Source organism: Drosophila pseudoobscura, chromosome 2 (assembly GCF_009870125.1).
Source record: "Drosophila pseudoobscura strain MV-25-SWS-2005 chromosome 2, UCI_Dpse_MV25, whole genome shotgun sequence".
NCBI lineage: Eukaryota > Metazoa > Arthropoda > Insecta > Diptera > Drosophilidae > Drosophila > Drosophila pseudoobscura.
Genome location: NC_046679.1, coordinates 20,213,746 through 20,233,764, shown reverse-complemented (window position 1 = coordinate 20,233,764; position 20,019 = coordinate 20,213,746). Strand labels below are relative to the sequence as shown.

At 41.5% G+C, this 20,019-nt stretch overlaps 5 protein-coding genes and 1 long non-coding RNA gene across 7 annotated transcripts; 3 read left to right on the top strand and 3 right to left on the bottom strand.

Moving 5' to 3' along the window:
* Positions 1-68: 68 nt before the first annotated feature.
* On the top strand, positions 69-2,341 carry rtet (major facilitator superfamily domain-containing protein rtet). Its single transcript, XM_001359170.5, has 6 exons — positions 69-701; positions 768-1,115; positions 1,180-1,253; positions 1,507-1,682; positions 1,743-2,048; positions 2,103-2,341. Exons 1-6 carry the CDS (start codon positions 264-266, stop codon positions 2,192-2,194), a joined length of 1,434 nt encoding a protein of 477 aa, XP_001359207.2. The 5' UTR covers positions 69-263; the 3' UTR covers positions 2,195-2,341.
* Positions 2,342-3,170: 829 nt separating this feature from the next.
* On the top strand, positions 3,171-7,657 carry Rab11 (RAS oncogene family member Rab11). Of its 2 annotated transcripts, none has more exons than XM_001359169.4 (5): positions 3,171-3,319; positions 3,515-3,715; positions 6,093-6,214; positions 6,600-6,948; positions 7,031-7,657. In XM_001359169.4, the coding sequence occupies exons 2-5, from the start codon at positions 3,676-3,678 to the stop codon at positions 7,162-7,164; spliced, it is 645 nt and encodes a 214-aa protein (XP_001359206.1). In that variant the 5' UTR covers positions 3,171-3,319; positions 3,515-3,675; the 3' UTR covers positions 7,165-7,657. The 2 variants fall into 2 exon arrangements, with proteins under 2 accessions (XP_001359206.1, XP_033241697.1); XM_033385806.1 differs by having other exon boundaries at positions 3,316-3,332.
* LOC117185628 (uncharacterized) lies at positions 3,478-5,774 on the bottom strand. The gene is made up of 2 exons (XR_004471107.1): positions 3,959-5,774; positions 3,478-3,904 (listed from the first exon to the last, which is right to left on the bottom strand). It is a non-coding gene; the product is annotated as an uncharacterized lncRNA (long non-coding RNA).
* An 887-nt stretch (positions 7,658-8,544) lies between the features above and the next one.
* Positions 8,545-10,124, top strand: ppan (Brix domain-containing protein peter pan). The gene is made up of 4 exons (XM_001359168.4): positions 8,545-8,931; positions 8,990-9,354; positions 9,412-9,836; positions 9,892-10,124. Exons 1-4 carry the CDS (start codon positions 8,599-8,601, stop codon positions 10,095-10,097), a joined length of 1,329 nt encoding a protein of 442 aa, XP_001359205.2. The 5' UTR covers positions 8,545-8,598; the 3' UTR covers positions 10,098-10,124.
* On the bottom strand, positions 10,114-11,264 carry Bdbt (Bride of doubletime). Its single transcript, XM_015182208.2, has 2 exons — positions 11,250-11,264; positions 10,114-11,031 (listed from the first exon to the last, which is right to left on the bottom strand). The coding sequence occupies exon 2, from the start codon at positions 11,029-11,031 to the stop codon at positions 10,171-10,173; it is 861 nt and encodes a 286-aa protein (XP_015037694.2). The 5' UTR covers positions 11,250-11,264; the 3' UTR covers positions 10,114-10,170.
* A 617-nt stretch (positions 11,265-11,881) lies between these two features.
* On the bottom strand, positions 11,882-20,001 carry slmb (beta-transducin repeat containing E3 ubiquitin protein ligase slmb). The gene is made up of 8 exons (XM_002137634.4): positions 19,494-20,001; positions 17,520-17,742; positions 15,020-15,291; positions 14,774-14,953; positions 14,245-14,699; positions 13,989-14,178; positions 13,787-13,922; positions 11,882-13,663 (listed from the first exon to the last, which is right to left on the bottom strand). Exons 1-8 carry the CDS (start codon positions 19,548-19,550, stop codon positions 13,644-13,646), a joined length of 1,533 nt encoding a protein of 510 aa, XP_002137670.3. The 5' UTR covers positions 19,551-20,001; the 3' UTR covers positions 11,882-13,643.
* Positions 20,002-20,019: the final 18 nt, after the last annotated feature.

Sequence of the window (20,019 nt, the reverse complement as noted above, 5' to 3'; positions counted from 1 at the left end):
TAATGTTTACTAACTGATAATTGCCTATTAATAATTTGGTAATTGGCTTATGGCATGTCTGATCGTGATAGACCGCCGCCAAACAGCTGTTGCGCTTCAACTTTCACTTCTGGTGGCGGGTTGCTTTTGGGGAGCATTCCGCGTCTCTGTTTTGTTGGGGCCAAGCCGTTGGCCAGTTACGCCGAGATACAGTTATGTTGAAGTAATAGCAGCATAAAGTATTGTACACGCACGCAATCACGGCCGCAAACAAAAGAACAAACATGGCCACCATAAGAAGAAGCCTCCACACACCGGAAACAAAAGCAGACTCTCAGCAGATCACCAACAACAATAACGATGGGAAGCAGCAAGGCAAGGAAGCCACCAAGAATGCCGAACCAAAGGAAAAGAGTGACCCCATGATATACATCATATTCGTATCGCTGCTCTTTGATTTGCTCGCATTCACCATCATTTTGCCGCTGCTTCCGTCGCTTTTGGAGTATTATCGCGTCAATGATAGTTCCGGTTTGTACAATGTGCTTACGGAGAGAGTACGCTGGTTCCAGCAGCTGCTGGGTGCCCCAGAGCGCTATATATCGGTGCTGTTTGGCGGATTCCTAGGCTCAATGTTTAGTTTCTTGCAATTTCTGGCCAGCCCAATTGTGGGAGGCCTCTCGGATTACTATGGACGCAAACCCGTTCTACTTGTGTGTGCGGTAGGTGTATGCTCATCATATCTGGGTCAGCATATTGAATATTTCTTTTATCCACCAAAAACACAGTCTGGCATTGCTCTCTCGTATCTACTCTGGGCCTGCTCCAGCAATTTTGCCCTGTTCGTCCTGGCACGTTTCGTCGGGGGGATCAGCAAGGGCAACATTTCGCTCTGCATGTCGGTCATCACGGATGTGTCTAGCGTGAAGACCAGAGGCCGCGGCATGGCCCTGGTTGGTGTGGCCTTCTCGTTGGGTTTCATTGTGGGACCGATGATTGGTGCCATGTTTGCCATATTCTCAAATAAATCAGCGAGTGGTGGAGCTTGGTTTGTGCTTCCATCCCTCTTGGCCCTGGGTCTAGCTCTGGGCGATCTCCTGGTGCTATCCTGCTGTCTGCGAGAGACCCTGCCAAAGGTGAGATCATTTGCTACTAAAACTAAATCTGTAGCTTCTATACAAAATGATTTGATATTTTCAGGAGAAACGTGTTAAGGAGATCTCATCCGCCCTGTCTTACGGCTTGCAGTTGCTCAACGTCTCATCCATATTTAGGTAATTTGTGATTTAATTAGCATGTCTTGCAAACCAGTCGTGTGACTAAGTTAATTGAATTGCAACAAACCCGCTCGACTGGTTACCGGCCAAGCGTGACGCTACGCTCGTTATCAGGCCGGGCACTTCAGCACGTTTGTTTGATTGTCTTATCAGCTGGCATTTGCTGGTAATTCCTTTGATTAAAACTAGTTACAAGGAAACACTTTCATAAGATTACGAATTGATTTCCTAATAATTATTCAATTCACAGATTTGCTGCCATCAAAAATGTGCCCAAAAAAGATACGGACGCCTTGCGATCCATAGGATTGATATACTTTTTATATTTGTTCTTGTATTCGGGCTTGGAATTCACCGTCACATTCCTGATGTATCACAAGTTTGGTTACACCTCCATGGATCAGGCGAAAATGTTTCTCACAACAGGTGAAATGCATACCCTTTGAATATTTCTTATTCTTTATTTATTAATCATTTATTTTGTAGGTGTTATTATGACTTTGATTCAGGGATCGGTTGTGCGTCGTCTTCCCGATGCCAAGATCAAGAGCTATGCCATTTTCAGTCTATATCTGATAGTACCCGCCTTTGTATTAGTTGGCCTAGCCGAGGGCAGTGGTATGCTCTACGCCGGAATGATTCTGTTCGCCATCTCTACAGCCTTTGCGGTGACCTGCCTGACCACCTTGGTTTCCAAGTACGGTAACGATGATCAAAAGGGTTCAGTATTAGGCATATTCCGTTCTCTGGGCGCCTTAGCGCGTGCGCTTGGCCCCGTGGTTGGCTCCATAGGCAAGTATAGATTACATTTTTCCTGTTTTTATCTTAACTCTTGAATCATTGCAGCCTTTTGGTGTGTGGGCTCAAAAATCACATATATCGCCGGCGGAATCATGCTTCTTTATCCAGCCTTAGCTTTGCAACGGGCTCGCATTTAAATGCAACTAGAACAAAGTTACATATGCATTCTAGAGATTAACGCTAAACGCAAGTATTAATTGCACATTATACTTAATTTATTGTTTTTATGCAACAAGTATTTTATATTAAAATAAAAACACTTTTATACATTGTTTTATAAAAAATCTGAGTTTATTTGAAATTTTATGAAACAAAAAGCTAGCTGATATGCTCACTTGTAAGCTGTCTGCTATGTCACTATCAAAGCTGGCTGAAATCCGCGGCCAATACAGTCCATAGGGTCCAAATGCATTATGTGAGCGAATTTTGTCGGAGGTAAATTTGATCAAACTCAATATAAATCTATTATATTTAAGGTGAAGACAAGAGACTAAAACGGCTGCGAAAATTTCGAGCCGGGAAAAGAAATGCTTTTCTAAAATGTCAAGGAAAATAACAGTGACGACGATGCATATAGTGATGGCTATGAATATTCTGAAGGCTATCTTATATGAAGAAAAATTCTATTCAATATTATTAAGACTAGGCAAGAACTGAAATAATGATCTCAAATAACGGAAAATATTACTAACAAAACATCATCGGTATATTTACGGAATATTTTGAAAATGAGACGGTATATTTTGGTATATTTTATCGGTCACACTTTTGGGAGTGACTAAGAGAGGACATCGATGTTTTCGATGTTTTGAGAGCATGAAACATCGATGTTTTTTAAATTTTCCACTCATTTATATTATATATATAAGTAAAAATAACCTTTGTAATTTTTTTGAACATTAAAATATGAAATTTATGAATCATATATCGTTTTAGGCAAAACTCACTAGGGGCCTAGTGGTGGCATAAAGTTTAGCTATGGTTGCGTTTCAGTTGTGTTTTTTTCGATTTTCAGAATGTATTATCCCTGCCCATCGTGTCAACTATCGCCCCTCGTTAATGGAGGCGTAATAGTTATGTCTGAGGGAAAGGAGCTAACATAAATACTTTAAAATAATTGTATCATTTGATCAAACATATTAATAATAGTGTAAATAAAGATGCTTTGTAAGTAAAAACATCGATGTTTGAGAAAAAACATCGACATCTGCTACACCCAAACATCGTTGTTAATATCGATGTTTCTCAAGCTAGTGACTAAGGTGTGTGTTTCGCGTAAGAAAAAATTATAAATAAATGCATTAAAAGCTTCTATAATTAGTCACTTTATACTGCACTAGTTGCCGCCTACTGGCCGCCAGATGTGACAACTGAAATAGCCCTCGAAATACTAGAAATTTGGACATAAAATTGATATATATTTTTCTTTTTCTTTACAAATACACCTACAAATGAAGTGTAAAAAGTGTGTGAGCTACGACAAACGCATATAGAAATCGGCGGCGCGCAAGGATTATTGGATTTTACTTAAGACTCGCACACCAATCAAACGGAACGCAACCGGAGCTGCCAATAATAATTAAACGAAGCCAATTATATTAAAACAAACTTCAGCAAAATGGGTGCAAGAGAAGACGAATACGATTATCTGTTCAAAGGTAATTATAAACATGGCACACTGGTGTAATGTAATGTGTTTTGGTGTGCTCATAATTATGAGCTGGCTAGCCGGTGGCGGTCGAACAAGAGACAGTTACCATAGGAGCAGACCACTCTCAGGCTCGGCTCCTCTCTGTCTTGTCTTCCATGGACACAATGACGCAGTAGCTCAATGGCACTAATTGAAACTAATTGGAGAATAACAAAAAATGCAGTGAATAAAACCACTCTTGTGTACGTACGTGTGAGTGTGTGTGTATGTGTGGGAGTGCGTGCTTGATTAATTCCCAAAATAATTCTCTGAACCCAAATCACAGAAGTGTACGCCCCCTGCATAGCTGTCAATGATTGTTGTTGCCCAACAACTGCAGTTGGATGCCCTTTGCTTTCTCTCTGCCGCTCCTCTCCGCTCTTCCCACTACTAGTACTTAATGCCGTTAACTGTCTGTTTTGTCATTACGTTCCCGTTCCATTCCTCTCGCCACGTTGCATACGAAAAGCAAATCGTATTTATAGTCGTGATAAAAGCTCAAAGTACTTCTTAAAGCTGCTTCTTCTTGCAGTTGTTCCGAGTAGTAGTAAATGCTAAAATGACCGCCCACCGCCCCCCCTCTCCTGACACAGCCACATCTTTTAGTTGATTAGATTTTCATTTGCCAGAGAGAGACAGGGAAAGAGAGAGTTTTCATGTGTGTGTGTGCGTGTCAGCTTTAATATTTCGTAGTGCTCCGGCTATTGTATTGAATTTTCGTAATTTCTTTTGCATATGTTTATTTTGTCTCTCCGAAACTTCGCCAGAGAGCGCCGCTTAGCGAATGTTCAAGCTGCGCTTTAGGTTCGCTGCTCGCACAGTGGTCGGAGATCCATTGTACATACGCAGCCCTTTTCTGTTTCTCCTGTCACTCAACAAATTCAAACTTCCCACATCTCTGTGTGTCGCCCCCCAGTTGCGCTCTTTGTATACTTTCCGTTTATGTTGTTTGGGGTCATCAATTCTCTGTTCTCCTTTGTTCTCTTCGTTTGCCCTGCTCAAGCTATTGCGCCGCTGTAAATTCCAGTTGCGCTTATAAGAAACCTGGAAGTCTATCGCTAGTCTAGCTTTAGTATATGGATTTCCTTAATGGGAGAAAAAGCTAATTTAAAGATGTTTTCCAGAGCTTTGCCAATCTTATCGTTTCTTTTTTTTGGGTTAAGTATCCAAAAAAAGACCCCTATACAGTCCGATAAGTTGCGTCAATAAATGATATGCATGATGAGGCCCTCAAATTTCACACATAGCAATATTTGCCATGCCATCACATGAGTCATGACGAACGACAATTTACTGTAAAGGAATGCCACTTTTCGATAAGCCCATAATCACATAACCACTGCTGTATGAATGATTCGATATATGAATGTATTTCTCTACTAACAAGTAACTGCTTCGTTAATTTTTAGCATTTCCGTTTAAACTCTAGTGTAATTTCTCTTTGGGTCCACTTCAAGATCATTTGCGAGATCGAAAGAGAGTAGGCGACAATGACGCATTACTGGCGCTCTCTTCGGCCATTCTGATAACTGTAACCAGGCTATACATTGTCCAGAGAGAGCTAAGAGAGAGCGTGATATCACAAAAAGGTGTTTGATACGTTTTTGTTATTGTTTTTTCATTAAACTAAAGCAAACAGTGTGCCCGTGCGCTTATCAAATAAATTTGAAAAAAGGCGTCAAAAATAAAAACTAGCTGACAGGACAGTGACATGTGTACATTTTCACGATAATAGTGTTATTTCTGTAAATGGTTTCGATGAGAAATGATTGCGAATACATATGTCTGTTCGATCAGCTTTTTATAGATCCTGAAGATCCGCAAGCTTTTGCTTTTTTCCATATGTATATAAATTTTCACTTGAAAAAATGTTGTAGTTTATTATCTCTATTATGTAGGAAATAATTCCATTATTCTTTCACTTTTAATTCCATTGCCCATCGCCCATTAAATTTTGCAAGAAATGTTTCCTTCAACGAATTTCATTGAACGTCCCACAAAACAATCAACATTTTCAATGCCCGCTGCTGCCGAACGTCAACTCCCACAATAATAAAACATTTGTTTTCATGGCCTGAAATCCCCAAAGCATAGCAATTTTTATGTATTTGCTGACCTTGGGGCCGCCCCAACGGCAGCGGGAGAGTCAATACGAAGGAGGACATGACCTAGGATTGCCGGGTTGCTAGGCCAGCAGAGTCAGCTTGTCCGACCATAAAATACAAGACACGACACGGAATGTGCCACCATGCCATTATGCAACTGCCACCCGATGGGTTGGGGAGGGGATTTCACCAAGATTACCCAATGCCAGAGTGTCGCTAATGCTTTATAATCCTTTGCAGTTGTCCTTATCGGTGACTCGGGTGTTGGCAAAAGTAATTTGCTTTCACGTTTCACGCGCAATGAATTCAATTTGGAGTCCAAGTCGACAATTGGTGTGGAGTTTGCAACGCGCAGCATAGAGGTGAGTACGAGAGGATGTGTTTCGTGGCCAAAGGGGCAGCAGCAGCAGCACAGACCTCCCTTACGGGGAGTGTGCGTGTGCGTTTCACTAAAGGGACACAGTGGTACCAACTGTTGAAAAGATGAACAAACAAATACTCTACATTATTGGCTTTAAATTGAAAGAGAAAATCGTGAAATCCTTCAAATAGTTTCATACAGATACAAATTATAGTTGAACTGAGGAAAAACTCAATGTTGGCATCACTGTGTCGGAGGTTGTTTATTGATTTTCAAAGCGAAACTGCTACAGCCCCGAAGGATAACTTGGCCAAATTGCCAATTACCGTCCGTCATTCTAACCTTTCATGCTTGTCTCTCCCACCCTCTCACACCCCCACCCCCAGGTCGATGGTAAGACTATCAAAGCGCAAATCTGGGATACGGCTGGCCAGGAGCGCTATCGCGCCATTACCTCTGCCTACTATCGCGGTGCTGTTGGAGCTCTGCTGGTCTATGACATTGCCAAGCATTTGACGTACGAGAATGTGGAGCGATGGCTGCGTGAGCTGCGCGATCACGCCGATCAGAACATTGTCATAATGCTGGTGGGCAATAAGTCCGATTTGCGACACTTGCGATCGGTGCCAACGGACGAGGCGAAACTTTTTGCCGAGCGAAATGGCTTGAGTTTCATAGAAACATCGGCCCTCGACTCGACGAACGTTGAAACGGCATTCCAGAATATACTCACAGGTTAGTAGGGGGAGATCCTATCCTGTCTCTCTACTCTCTGAACTTGGCTAATAAAATGCTTGGGCTTTGTTTATATTTTCAGAGATCTATCGTATTGTGTCGCAGAAACAAATCAGGGATCCGCCGGAAGGCGATGTCATTCGTCCGTCGAACGTGGAGCCCATCGACGTTAAGCCGACTGTCACAGCTGATGTACGTAAGCAGTGCTGTCAGTGACCGCCCCAAGCAACACCACCCGCAACCGCCAGAACAGAAACATTAACAAAAGCAACAACAATTACAACTACAACTACAAAAACAGCAGAAGCAGCAGCGGAAACAGCAATAAGAGGTGAACAGCATAGGAAGATATGGATTGGATAGGATATGTCGTTCAGCCACAGCCACTAGCAGTTTGTCATATATGCATAAATTGATAATTCAAATCACCAACACCAAGAAAAAAGCAACAACACCAACATCCGGCTGTAGTTAACTGCGGTTTAAACTGAAGTTTTATATATATATATAAATATCGCATAAAACGATCCAATCATCGTCGATGCATGAAAAAACGGATAAGAAAAGAAGAAAAACTAAACACTCCAAAATTCAGTTTAAGCTGTAGAACTATAATTTATAAAAATATACATATATGCTAATATTAAAAATATTAATATTATTAATTTTTCGCAACATAAATACATAGTTGTAATTTTTCGAAAAACAAGAACAACAAATTCTTCGATTGAATGTTCAAGAAATCTGAAAATAATTTCCCCAGCACTGCAGCTCGGCCTGGCACTAGTTTATTGCCGATATTTTAGCCCTCCCCCTCCCAATACCCATCTGAAATCAAGTGCAGAATTAATTACTTTAACTTTTCAGTTTTCACAATACATTTCAATAATTGGCCTATATAAAAGCAACTTTTCAAAACTAGCTGATAAACGAAACATAAAAAGAGTTGTAAAACTTTAAATGCATAAATGAAACGAAATAACATCATTTGTGTTTGCTATGTTAAGTGTGATTAAATAAATATAATTTAAATAAAAGAAACACCAGCGAGCGCTCATTTCCAAAACATCAATTCAAATTTCAAACCGATTTTCACTGTTTCACTGTAGTTTTAATTTTCCAGCAGTGGTCTGATAGGTAGTCATTTATTTAATCAATTTATTAAACTTCATTAGATTAAATTTCAATTCAATTTTAAATAGGGTATAAAAACTTCCATACGCACTTTTTTTTTTTAATCATTTATTGCACTGATTTATAAGCAATCCAATAAATTAGGGTCCTTTAAATTAACCAATCTTGTAGAAACAAATATTTTCAGTAGTGATTGTCCTATATAGCTAGTAATATCAAACCGAATATCAAAATCAAAGAATATGGCTGCTGATATTGGAAACAAACGATTAACCCATTGTCGTCCAGTGGGTATTAAAATGCGCCCCACGAAAATTATGAAACTCGAAGAATTTTAGCACAGTTCAGGTGAAAGATATCTTGAAAACTTTTTTTGTAAGAAAGGTCCATTTAGTGGATGTACAAGAAGAATTTAAACACCACTTGTTCAAACTGAGGGGGGCTAGGTGGGTTAAGTCCGTTTTTTCATCGGTATATTTTATCGACAACACGTGCTAGCCGGAATAAGACAAAAACATGGGACGCGGGAAGAAAAAAGTGCATCCTAAGACGCGTACAGCTGCTTTTAAGGCCAGCGAACCGAACGAAGTCGTTGAGGCTCCCCACTCCTTTGTCATACATCGAGGACTAACATGCCCGTATATCACAGACCTCACACTGGACTTTCGGCGCATCATGGAGCCTTTCACGGCGACCAACCTGCGGGAGTCTCGAATGAATCGCATCAAAGACTTTGTCAGCCTGAGCAGCTTCTTTCATGTCTCGCACATGACCATCTTCAATAAGGCATCCACACAGTTGTCCTTCAAAGTGGTGCGCCTGCCGCGAGGTCCTTCGCTGACGTTTAAGGTTCGTTTGTCGTGCCCCTATGCATTTCTATTATAAGCTCGTATGACATATTCAACAGGTCCACCAATTCACTCTGGCCCGAGATGTCATTTCTCTCGCCAAGAAGCAAATGATTGACAGTGATCACTTCAAGCAAGCTCCGCTGGTCATCATGAACAACTTTAGTGGCGATGGCAATCATCTGAAACTGATGGCCAGCACATTTCAAAATATGTTCCCGTCGATTAACCTGAATACGGTCAACATTGGCACTATACGTCGTTGTGTTCTGTTCTCGTATAATCCTGACACGAAGCTGGTGGAAATGCGTCACTATTCGGTGGAAGTTGTGCCCGTGGGTCTGAATCGGGCGGTTAAGAAAATTGTCACAGGCGTCGTTCCGAACCTGAACAAGTACAACGATATCGCGGACTTTGTTGCGAGGTGAGGATTCGGCAGTGCACAGCAGGGGTAATTTTAATTCATGTCTGTTCTTTGTAGAGATGGAAACGCATCTGAATCGGAGGCGGAAGATGACGAACAGACGCATGTGGTGCTAGCGCAGACACTCAAGAGCGGTGGAAACTTGGAAGGAAATAAGAGTACCATAAAGCTGCACGAGATCGGACCACGTCTGACCATGCAACTGATTAAAATCGAAGAAGGACTCTTTACCGGCGAAGTGCTGTATCACGACCATGTCGTGAAGACGGAGGATGAAAAGGAAACGCTGCGCAAGGTGATTGAAAAGAAAAAGAAACTTAAGGAGCAACGCAAGAAGGAGCAGGCTGAGAACCGGGCACGCAATTTGAAGATAAAGAAAGACCAGAAGTGGGCCGCCAAAAAGGAAGCAGATGGAGTTGAAATCGATTCTGATGATGATGCCGAATACTACAAACAGGAAGTGGGAGAGGAGCCAGATGAAGGTAACATGGTCATCATATTAGAAACCATCCCATTAACGTTTTTTTTTTTTTGCAGAGCTCTTCAAACATGAGGATAGATCCTCTCGTAAGCGACACAGTCTGCCCGGCGGCATGAAGTTCAAGAATAAGAAGGCAAAATTGGACACCAAAAACGATAAGAAAGAAAAGTTCGACCCCAAAAATAGGGGGAGAGCAAAGTTTGACCCCAAAAACAATAGGAAAACCAAGTTTGACCCCAAAAAGAATAGGAAATCAAAGTAGTATTTTAAATAAAAACTATTTTCTACACATTTTTTTGTTGTCTGAGAATCTTAACAATGAGCATTTTTTAAAACTAGCTAAACATTCTTTGTACGACCTCCTTGTAGTGGGCCTTGCTATCCTTCCAGCTGGCGGCAATTTTGTCCCGCAGTTTGCTGAACTCTCGCTTCTCCTCGTAGTCGTGCACGCGCTCTATGGTGGCCTGGGCCTTGGCAAACTCCTTCATATGATAGTAGGCCAGGGCGCGACGGTAAACACTCTTCTCGGTGGGGCTCTCTGCCCGCTCCACAAACTCTGTGTGATAGATAACGTGCTCGTAGCGCTCCTCCTGCAACATGCATGCGGCCAGGTTGGTCTGTAGCTGAACAAACAAAGCCTCCACGGTGGTGCCATTAATGCCGTTGGACTTCTTGGTGAGTTGGTCGAAGGGTTTGTATGTGATAAGCAGCTTTGCGGCCCGCGCAAAGTAATCAAATGCAAATTTCGGATAGCTCTTGAACATGGCCACGCCACTCTCCTTGAAACGCAGTGCAAGCTCGTAAATCTCTGCCGCGTTTAGCTTGTGCACCTGGGGGTTCTTAACAATCAGATCCAGCTTCAAATCAAACTCGATTCGTTCGCCGGTCTTGCTGGTGATGCTGCAGGCGGCGGTTTCCCCTGGCATGAATTGCTGCAGCAACATCTCCACATAGCAGTCCACGGGCGTTGTGGCAGTCCCCATTTCCAAGGTATGTTGCTGGGGAAATGTCAAGGACTCCTCGCCACCCAGATACTTACTGGGCCTGTCCTCCAAATTGGCGCATTTGTTGTTAACGCTAAATAGCACTGTGCTGGCAGCCATCGGCTTTGCCATATCTGCGAACTCCAGGCTAAGTACTTTCTTGCTCAGGCCGCGTTTGTCGTCCTTCCATTCTGTGCCAATGTACCAATCCATCTTAATAGAGCGCAAAAGAAAAGAGTTTTGACTTGCAATATGTTAAAAGAAAACCATTCGAGCAGTGTGGAAAAAACGAACTTAACCTACCTAACCCCCCTCAATGTAAACAAGTGAACAGCTTGAGTTAAGCCAGGAAAAATATTACTGTATTTAAATTCTTCTTGCAGATCCACCATTTCTCTTTACTTACAAAATATGGTCACGATATCTTTCACCTGAACTGCGCTAAAATTCTTCAAGTTTCATAACGTTCGTGGAGTATATTTTAATACCCACTGGACAACATGGGTTAATCGTTCTCTGTCCATGTCGGAAGTCATATTCCTTGAATTTGATATTCGGCTTAATATTACTAACTGGCTAGGACTCTCAGCACTGAACACATAAGTTTATCCGATGGATAAATAAATTTTCTATATGAACGATTATACTTAATTCAACTAAATTACGTCAAAATATACAAAAAAAAAGTAAAATAAAAATTTACCGACATTAGACTGGTCAAAAAATGTAAGAAGAGCTGCCAGCGTGCAACAAATCGATGTGTAGAGTTACATGAATTTTACATCAGGGCTCATTGTCGCCCCCACTGAGATCAACGGTCGTTTCTCAAAGTCCCAGAAGCAGTTATTTAATTTCTTCATGCGAAAAATTTCCGATTTCAAAGCTTTGTTTTTCTGCTGATCTGAAAATTTTCGTTGGGGTGATTGAGTTGTGTTGCATAATATATTATATATAAAAACAACTTCAATCAGATCTGTCGCTACACATGGTCATACCCTTTTGTGATCATTTGCAAACAAGCAATCAACCGAAATTAAAGAAAATTCCAATACAACTTTGTATACACGTTTTTTTGTTGTTTTATTTCTAATTATCTGTAACCTATTATGCCCATTCGCGCAATACGCAGTTGCTCTGCCATCGTATAACAAGCTGCATTCCATACACTAAACAGTTTTACAAATATTTTGGAGTATAGTATGTTTCATATTTCAATCAACTTTTTTTGTTTTGTTTTTGTTTTTTTGTAGTAAAACGTTATGTACATACATTAGTTAACGCGGAAGCAGCAATCGTGAGGGATCAGATCAATTATCATGTATCAAGCATTGGAACTTAACTTACAAATAGCAATACATAAAATAAAGTAAAAGTATCCACCGATCACACTCAACGATCTATACAGATAGATAGACAGATATTCATATATGTATAGTATATTGTAGGTATATTGATGAAACGACCTGGAAATATTCTATTTTCTACATACATCAGTATATTGCTATAATCTATAGTTATCATATATATTAATCAATCAATGAATCGGTTATATATATTGCAGTATAATAGAATTAGTTTCCTCTCGTGTATTCCATATGCATTTTTAGTTGTATTCCACCGAATGCAGACGGACACTACCAGACACCTTTTCATGTCTCCTCTCACACAAAGAGTTTAAAATATGGTATATTGTTGAGTAGACTTAGATTAGATTACAATATTTGCCAATGGGAGTACTAAGCTTAACTTTAACTTTACATTTAACAGAAAAAATTACAATAGGCAATACGCATACATATATTTTTTTTAAGTCACAAATGTGCTTTGCGAAAAACCAAGGGAAAAGCATGTTTTGCCAATTCAAATGAAGCGACACTAACTAAACATTAAATCTAAGGACTAATTCCTCTGTTCGGTCTGCAGATTCCTTCTGTGTATCGAAGATCCATTCGAGTACACAGTTTTTCCCAATTTCCTTAAGGCCGTTCCGCGTGTGCGTGCCCTCGGGCTGGCTAATTGTATAGCTGCCAGAGCGCAATGCAATGCAATGCAACGTTTTTGTGTATTTGAGCTAAATAAACACTTAAATTAACACGGATCTCGATGCCGATCGATGCACCGATCCAATGCACAATATATGTATATATATGTATGTATGTATGTATACTATAAAGACTGACCCTCAAATGTGTCTTACAGCGCCTAAGTCACTAATACATATTATTCCGTTCCGTTCCGTTTCGTTCCATGTTACATTCGTACATTACAAACCTTACAGCCAGTTTTGCAAAAATATCTTTATATATATATGTATATGTATAAATATTTTGTATTTGTATTTGTATACTCCTTTTGGATTTATTGTGGTTGCTTTTTATACTTTTTGCTTTTATAACTTCATTTAATTCATATTATGCGTGGGTGTGTGTGTAGTGTGTTGTGTGTGTGATTTATGTATGCGTGTAAATAGACTTTCGGAGATCGCTGTATTTTGGGTTTCAGCATTACATATTCTCAAATAGACAATTGAGTCTCTCAATTCTGTACGCTGTTTTTTTTCTTTCTGCTGGCTAATTATCATTCATTCATTCATCGTAATCATCAAAGTTTTCAATATCTATATCGTATTCATAATTCTCCAGATCTATATCGGGATCGAAATCAGGGTCCGAGTCTGTATCGTCGGGATCTCTATTCCATCGATTTCTCCTCCTCGCTTCCAAATGCATCTGCTCATCCGTGTCATATCCATCGTACTCGTCCCCGTCGTCATCGTCGCCCGACGACAGTAGATGATCCTCGCGCCAATGCCGATTAACATACTGTTAATGTTCCATAAGGGCCGCTACAACAGCAATCAGCAATCAGCAGCAGCAGCAACAACAACAACAACAACATCAAAGAAAATAAAACACAAAGAGATTTTGTTATGCATAATTCAAGAGATCAAATGAGGTGAAAGTCTTACGTGACGGCGTTCGGCCGGTCTTATTCTCATTGGGTGTGAAGTTTAGAAAGTCCCATATCAAAATTGTATCATCGTGCGAGCTGCTGACAATTTGGAACTCGTCGAATTGTAACCGAAAGACGCGACCAGTGTGTTCCTAGAAGGTTTCAATATCGACCATAGACTGGCAATGTTGAACAAGGGATCGTGACTCTCCACTTACCACAAGTGTGTTTAGACAAAGAGTGTTGGAGGCAGCTCTCGGATCCAGGGCAGCCACCAGATCCCACACCTTGATCTTTCCATCATAGGCACCGCTGACAATGCGTTTCGTATCGAAACGGATGCAACGGACAAGCTCCTCGTGGCCCTCGAGGACCCGCAGGCAAGCGCCGCATTCAATGTCCCAGAGTCTGAGGAAACGAAACACCCAATCGATAATGAATAAGGGAAGACTTGGAGAAAGTGCCATCTCTCACCTAATGGAATTATCTGAGCTGCCGCTTACAACCAAACGATCTCTATATTGCAGGCAGGCAATGCCACGCTTGTGGCCATTCAAAGTGCGCACGAATTCACAGCTGGAGGTGGACCACACCTTGATGGTGCGATCCCCGCTGGCAGACACAATATACTTCTCATCAAAGTCCACCACATTGACGGCGGCCCGATGGCCGACGAGTACCCGACGCAATGTTATCTCGCTGGGGGAGGTCATGTCCCACACGGCAATGGATCGATCCTTGGAGCAGGTCACCATCATGCCATTGTTGAATCGCAAGTGTAGCACCGCTTCGCAGTGATGAATGAGTGTGTTGACCATATCCCCAGTGTTGACGTCCCACACGCGCACCGTCGAATCGCTGGAGCCACTGATGATCACCTTGTCGTCATACTGCAGGCATAGCACCGATCCAGTGTGTCCTGTGAGGGTCTAAACGAATACAGAAAGTGATGTTCGTGAGTCACAAAAAGAGGGAAAACTAATTAAGGAGCTTCCACACTCACCTTGACGCACTGCAGATCCGTGCGATCCCAGATCTTGATGGTGTTATCCCTTAGGCCGGACACAATCTTTCCATCATCGTACTGGAGGCAATAGACGCCCTTGGAGTTCTCGGATCGACAATTGATCCGTCGCAACATGTGCCGGCCAGTTCTCCAGTTATTCTCAATGCTGTCAATGTCCTGCAGGCAACGCACAAAATGGGATTACAGTCGGTTACAAAAGCCAGACATTGGGGCATCACTTACGTTCATTATTTTGGGGAACAACTCGCGATGGAATGAGTGCGGCCTTTGGGTCTGGCCTGGCCGTGGCTTGAACAGATACTGCATCCAATTGCGCCGCTCAGCCAGGCCCCGCCACAACGAATCCGTTCGGACCTTCCGTTCGATGAGCTTCTTCCACAACATACCCTCGGAGATGACGCGCAGCCATTCCTTGCAGACCAGCTCGGCTGATTTGAGCGATTCGGCATCCACATACGATAAAATGTTTTCGGCAATGTGATCCAGACCCTTGACTGCAATTTGTGTACAAAAGTGATTAGCATTTACTCTACTCTACGCATGAAACCCTAATTAGTCGTCTAATTAAGTTATTTCTAGTTGCAACCACTTAGTATCTGTGACAGATCTAATCTCTGCTGTCGAGGTGATGCAATGGGTTATGGCACACCAGCAGCATTTTGGTTGCACCCACACCCACGCACACACGTCAGCCATCCACCATCCATCCATTGACATACAAGACACAAAATGATGCACCTAACGGCATTAAAATGCACTTAGTCTAGGGAGTGGAGAGCTGTGGAGGAGGCCCCAACCAATAGAGCGACATATTTACATGTGTCATGTGCAGACACACGCGCACACGTTGCAAGGAGCGGCGGGCGGGTTGTTTGTGTCGCCAGACACATCTGCTGCTGCATTGACAACCCAAACCCAAACCCCAACCCAAACCCAGACCCAAACCCCAACCCAACCCGGCTGCGGCCCAGAGTCTGAAGTGCATATTCGTTCGCTGCATTTGCCAAACACAATTAAAAATGTGCATAACTCGTAGCTATGATGGGCGCCGCAATGGGTGTCGGGTTGGCTCAAAGTTGGCGACGCCGTCTAACGGTCTTGAGAGCGTCTAACTGTCTGTCTTTCGGTCGCTCCTGATGTGTGCCTGCCTGCCTGCCTGCCTGGTTTAGCTGCCTTTGAAGTGCATTACAATGTAAATAGAGAAGACAATGTTGCATATTTTCAACTCTTTTTCCCTTTCTTTTCTTCTCCGGCAAGGAGGACATTTACTGAGGGCAGGAAACATTCAACGACTTCCTCAAAGAACTTTTGCCATGGCCTGGCCTAGGACAGGCGGTGAAAGGGCCCTCCCAGAAAGAAAGCTGTCTATTCAACGATAACATACACTCGGCCCCGGCCTCGGCCCGGCTACTCTGCCTGCAAGTAGAGTGATTTTCGCGAGTGGTATTCCTGTAGGCGAGCAGCCAGCCGACCAGCGAAAGCTGTGGGCCGCAGTTTTAATCGATAAAATGGAAGTGTTCACAGGAAGCGAGCGACAAAACGGTGCAGTCCTGACATCGCCAGGATATACCTATAGATGTGTATGTATATCGGATGCAATTTTCGATTTACATTTCCCCAAATTTTTTGAATATGAAAATTCTTTTATTGAATCCATAAATTCTTCATGCCAACAGAGGCCATTGTCTGCAGCTTTTTGTTAACTTTATTAATCATCGATTGAGGTGCAAATCTGGCATACAAACTCGATATATACATACATATATATATATATATATATATATGGTTTAAACCTGTTTATCAAATGCATTTGCAATTGCAATTGCAACTGTTCCCCAATACCACTTTTAATTGCCATACGTTAAACATTATTATCAAGCCAATAATAGCACAAAATCGATTCACATTTTCTTATGAATAATATATAAGGTTTGCTCCCGGTTTCGTTTTGTTTTTGTTCCGGTAAAGCGCGTTTAATGGAAGCAACGACCTTTCAGTCAACAGCAACTTCACTCTGGACTCCACACCCTCCCCTCCTCATCCCCACCGACAGCTCCAAAAGCATGCCCCGCAACAAAAGCAGCAACAATCGGGTTCAGTGAGAGGAAGAGAAAGCACCAGGGGGGAGGGGTTGAGAGAGAAGTTGAGTTCTGTTCGGGGTTTACCTTTCATGTTGTTCAACTTTGTTCCTACAATTCACATGAATGTACCCTAACAGAGAGGTGTATTACGAAACGGAAATGCTCTGTCCCTGTGCCCATAGCAACAGTCCATCGAACACATACAAGAATCTATCGAATCTGAAAGGGTGTCTAAAGCTTCTTCGTAAAGAGCAGCCATTATTCGCATGGCGTGTCATGTGATGAAATTGCTAGGGATATACTTGTAGCTTTGAATCATTGTAAAACCATTAAACTCTTGAAAATTCAATGGGTTCTGTTCTACAATCAGGGCTGCTATTATCGGTGGCGCTGGCTTATCAGTTTTTTTTTTTGGCTTAGCCAGTGTCATCTCTGGGGAGTACTGACCTCTCCAAAACAAATTATAGTAAATTAATAATTGTTCATAGATTAACTTATACATATATGATGCATAGTTGGGGCTTCCCAGAAACTTAGTAGATTGTATCTGCGATTCCCAGAAGGAGTTACAATTAAATCATTTCACCATTCCCTCCCTATCTGTAGAGCCGAGATATGGTGGCTGGATGATAGATACTCACTTGGTAGCAATGTGATAAAGTCCCGCTGTAGCATTGGCTTCAGATACGCATTGATCTGTCCGTGTTGATAGTGGCACATGCGCGATAGCAGCTGCTCCACAAAGTCCACCTGCCCCGACTCGCTCCACTGTGTGAAGTATTGAAAGCAGAGTTCCCGCTCTGTCTGATATGTGGGCGATGAGTCTTTCTTGCGCACCGGATCGTACAGCATTGTTGTGGTGAACTGTTCGTTCGGTACAGTGCAGAACGGTAGATAAAGAGAGTGAGAGAGAAAAGAAGGAAATTAATTATGAAACTTCATTTGTTTGTAGCTACGAGACAAGTATATATGATATGATTTGATATGATATGATATGATACTTTTTCTTGCCACAATGTCAAGGGGGGGGCGACTCGTAAAAACTGAACAACTAGGTAGACGACTCGCCTTTGGAGGGAGTTGTGCAACATTTCTGAGATTTTATTTCTGTGTATTTTTTTTTTGTCCATTTCTGTGACTGTTTTTGGGGCAAGCAAAGCGTCGAACGACCCAAAGTTGGGGCTTACAATTAGGCAATTAGTTTGAAGCTTGGAGTTTCTTTCTTTTTCGTAATCTGTTTCTTTGCTTTTGGTTTTGTTTTTGTTTTTATTCGGGGGCTACGAAAGAGTTTGCAAAACGCAAAAAAATCGCAAACAAAAACGCCAGGCTAGACAGCCAGCAGCACATCATTCACGCATGATATTTATTTATGAAATTAGGGATATTCTCTTCTCTAAATATAGTCGATACATTTATCAGACGTCATCACATGGAAGATTTGATTCAATTCGAACAAAAATATGATCTTCGCCACAAAAACAAATTGTGTAAACAAATCGGACGAAACGAAACGAAGCGAAAAGAAACTTGTGTGAGTGATTTGGATAATTAAGTTAACTGCAATGTCAGCAATTATAAAACCTTGCCTGTGCTTTATAGGATAGAGTGTATTACTATATATAGTACGTATATGATATATGTTTGTAATTGCTTTATTATAGTTTCTGTTTGCCTTATGCTTGAAAGTTTTTTAGCTTAAATTTTGGAAGAGGTTTTATGGAGTCTACAGGTTGCTAATGCCTTGATAAAGTGGGTTAAAGGCAAGGATATTCTACGAAAATAGATAGCCAAAATTAAGCATCATTAAATTAATTGCCTTTGCAAAGATTCCACCTTGATTTCGGCTTAAAAGCCGAGAGCCCAGAGCCCAGAATGACTCAGGCAAACCACCATTTTCGACACAGGTAATGTACAACATAATACACACAACATTTAGTGTTGTGTCTGGTATCTGTGCGTGTACTGACCTTCAGTAAAAAGCCTACATATCGCACTTACTCAAGATCTACTATATTGAAATATAGACAGCAATCGGATCGCATGAATGAATGTACTATGTACTATGCATTGAGTATTGTTTAATATTAATTGTGTAAACAAACTTGAACGTAACAAGGCCAATCAAATAAATCTGAAATCTGGTTAGGCCTCTGTTTGAGAGATCGGAAATTCGGACAAGAACGAAATGAAAGAGAGATGGTGGTAATGCTACAGCAGATGATGATGATGATGGTGACGCTGAATAATTGGGCGAGCAAACTTTCGTATGAGGCTGAAAAGTTTAAGGTTAGCACATTTAAAAGAAAATCAAAAAAAGCGACAATGTCTGAATTTAATAGAGTGCACGAGTGCAAAATCTGTAGTATATACGAAAATAAAGCACAAACGCACACTCTGGCATTTAAAGAAGCATATACATACATGCATATGCATATAAATATATATATGTATATACATATATATGGCGGTGTGTGTATGTGGAGGCGACACCTTGAGCATTTATGCATATAAATGTGTGTGTTGGGTTGGAGAGAGCATTGCATATATGGGAAATCGTTGCCTATATCGATGGCGCTTACGCTTACTCAATCCATATACTTTCGGGGTCTACTTACAGCTTGGGCATTGGAGTTGGTCTCATCCATTATTTTGTCCGTGTCCATTTTCATCATAGTGTTGTTGTGTTTGTTGTATTTATAAGTTACTGGCTGTTTGGGTTTGCTTTTCGCCTGCACACACTCACATGCACGATTATGAGATTATTGCTTGTTTGCTATTGGTTTTACTTTACGCTCAACGCGATAGCACAATATGTAAATTTAATATAGGTTTTAATTGCTTTTTTTATTTCTTGAGAGAAAAACTACGTCAGTATGACCACAAGTTGGAACCGCGTAAATGGCAAATTCACATCACTAAGAAATTTTGTGCTTCTCGTTGCAAGTCATTCATTTTACTTGGGCTCTATAGCTGGGCCCGTTTTCGGGGATTGGTCCTTGCATTTTCTGAACGCGAAGCCGATTTAAACCGCGCTTTGTCCAGCAAAGCCTGATTTATTTCATTTACAATTAATTTTAAAAAGTTTTTTTTCCAAATCGGAGAGCAGCAACCAGTGTGACCGCGGATATCGATAAAATATAC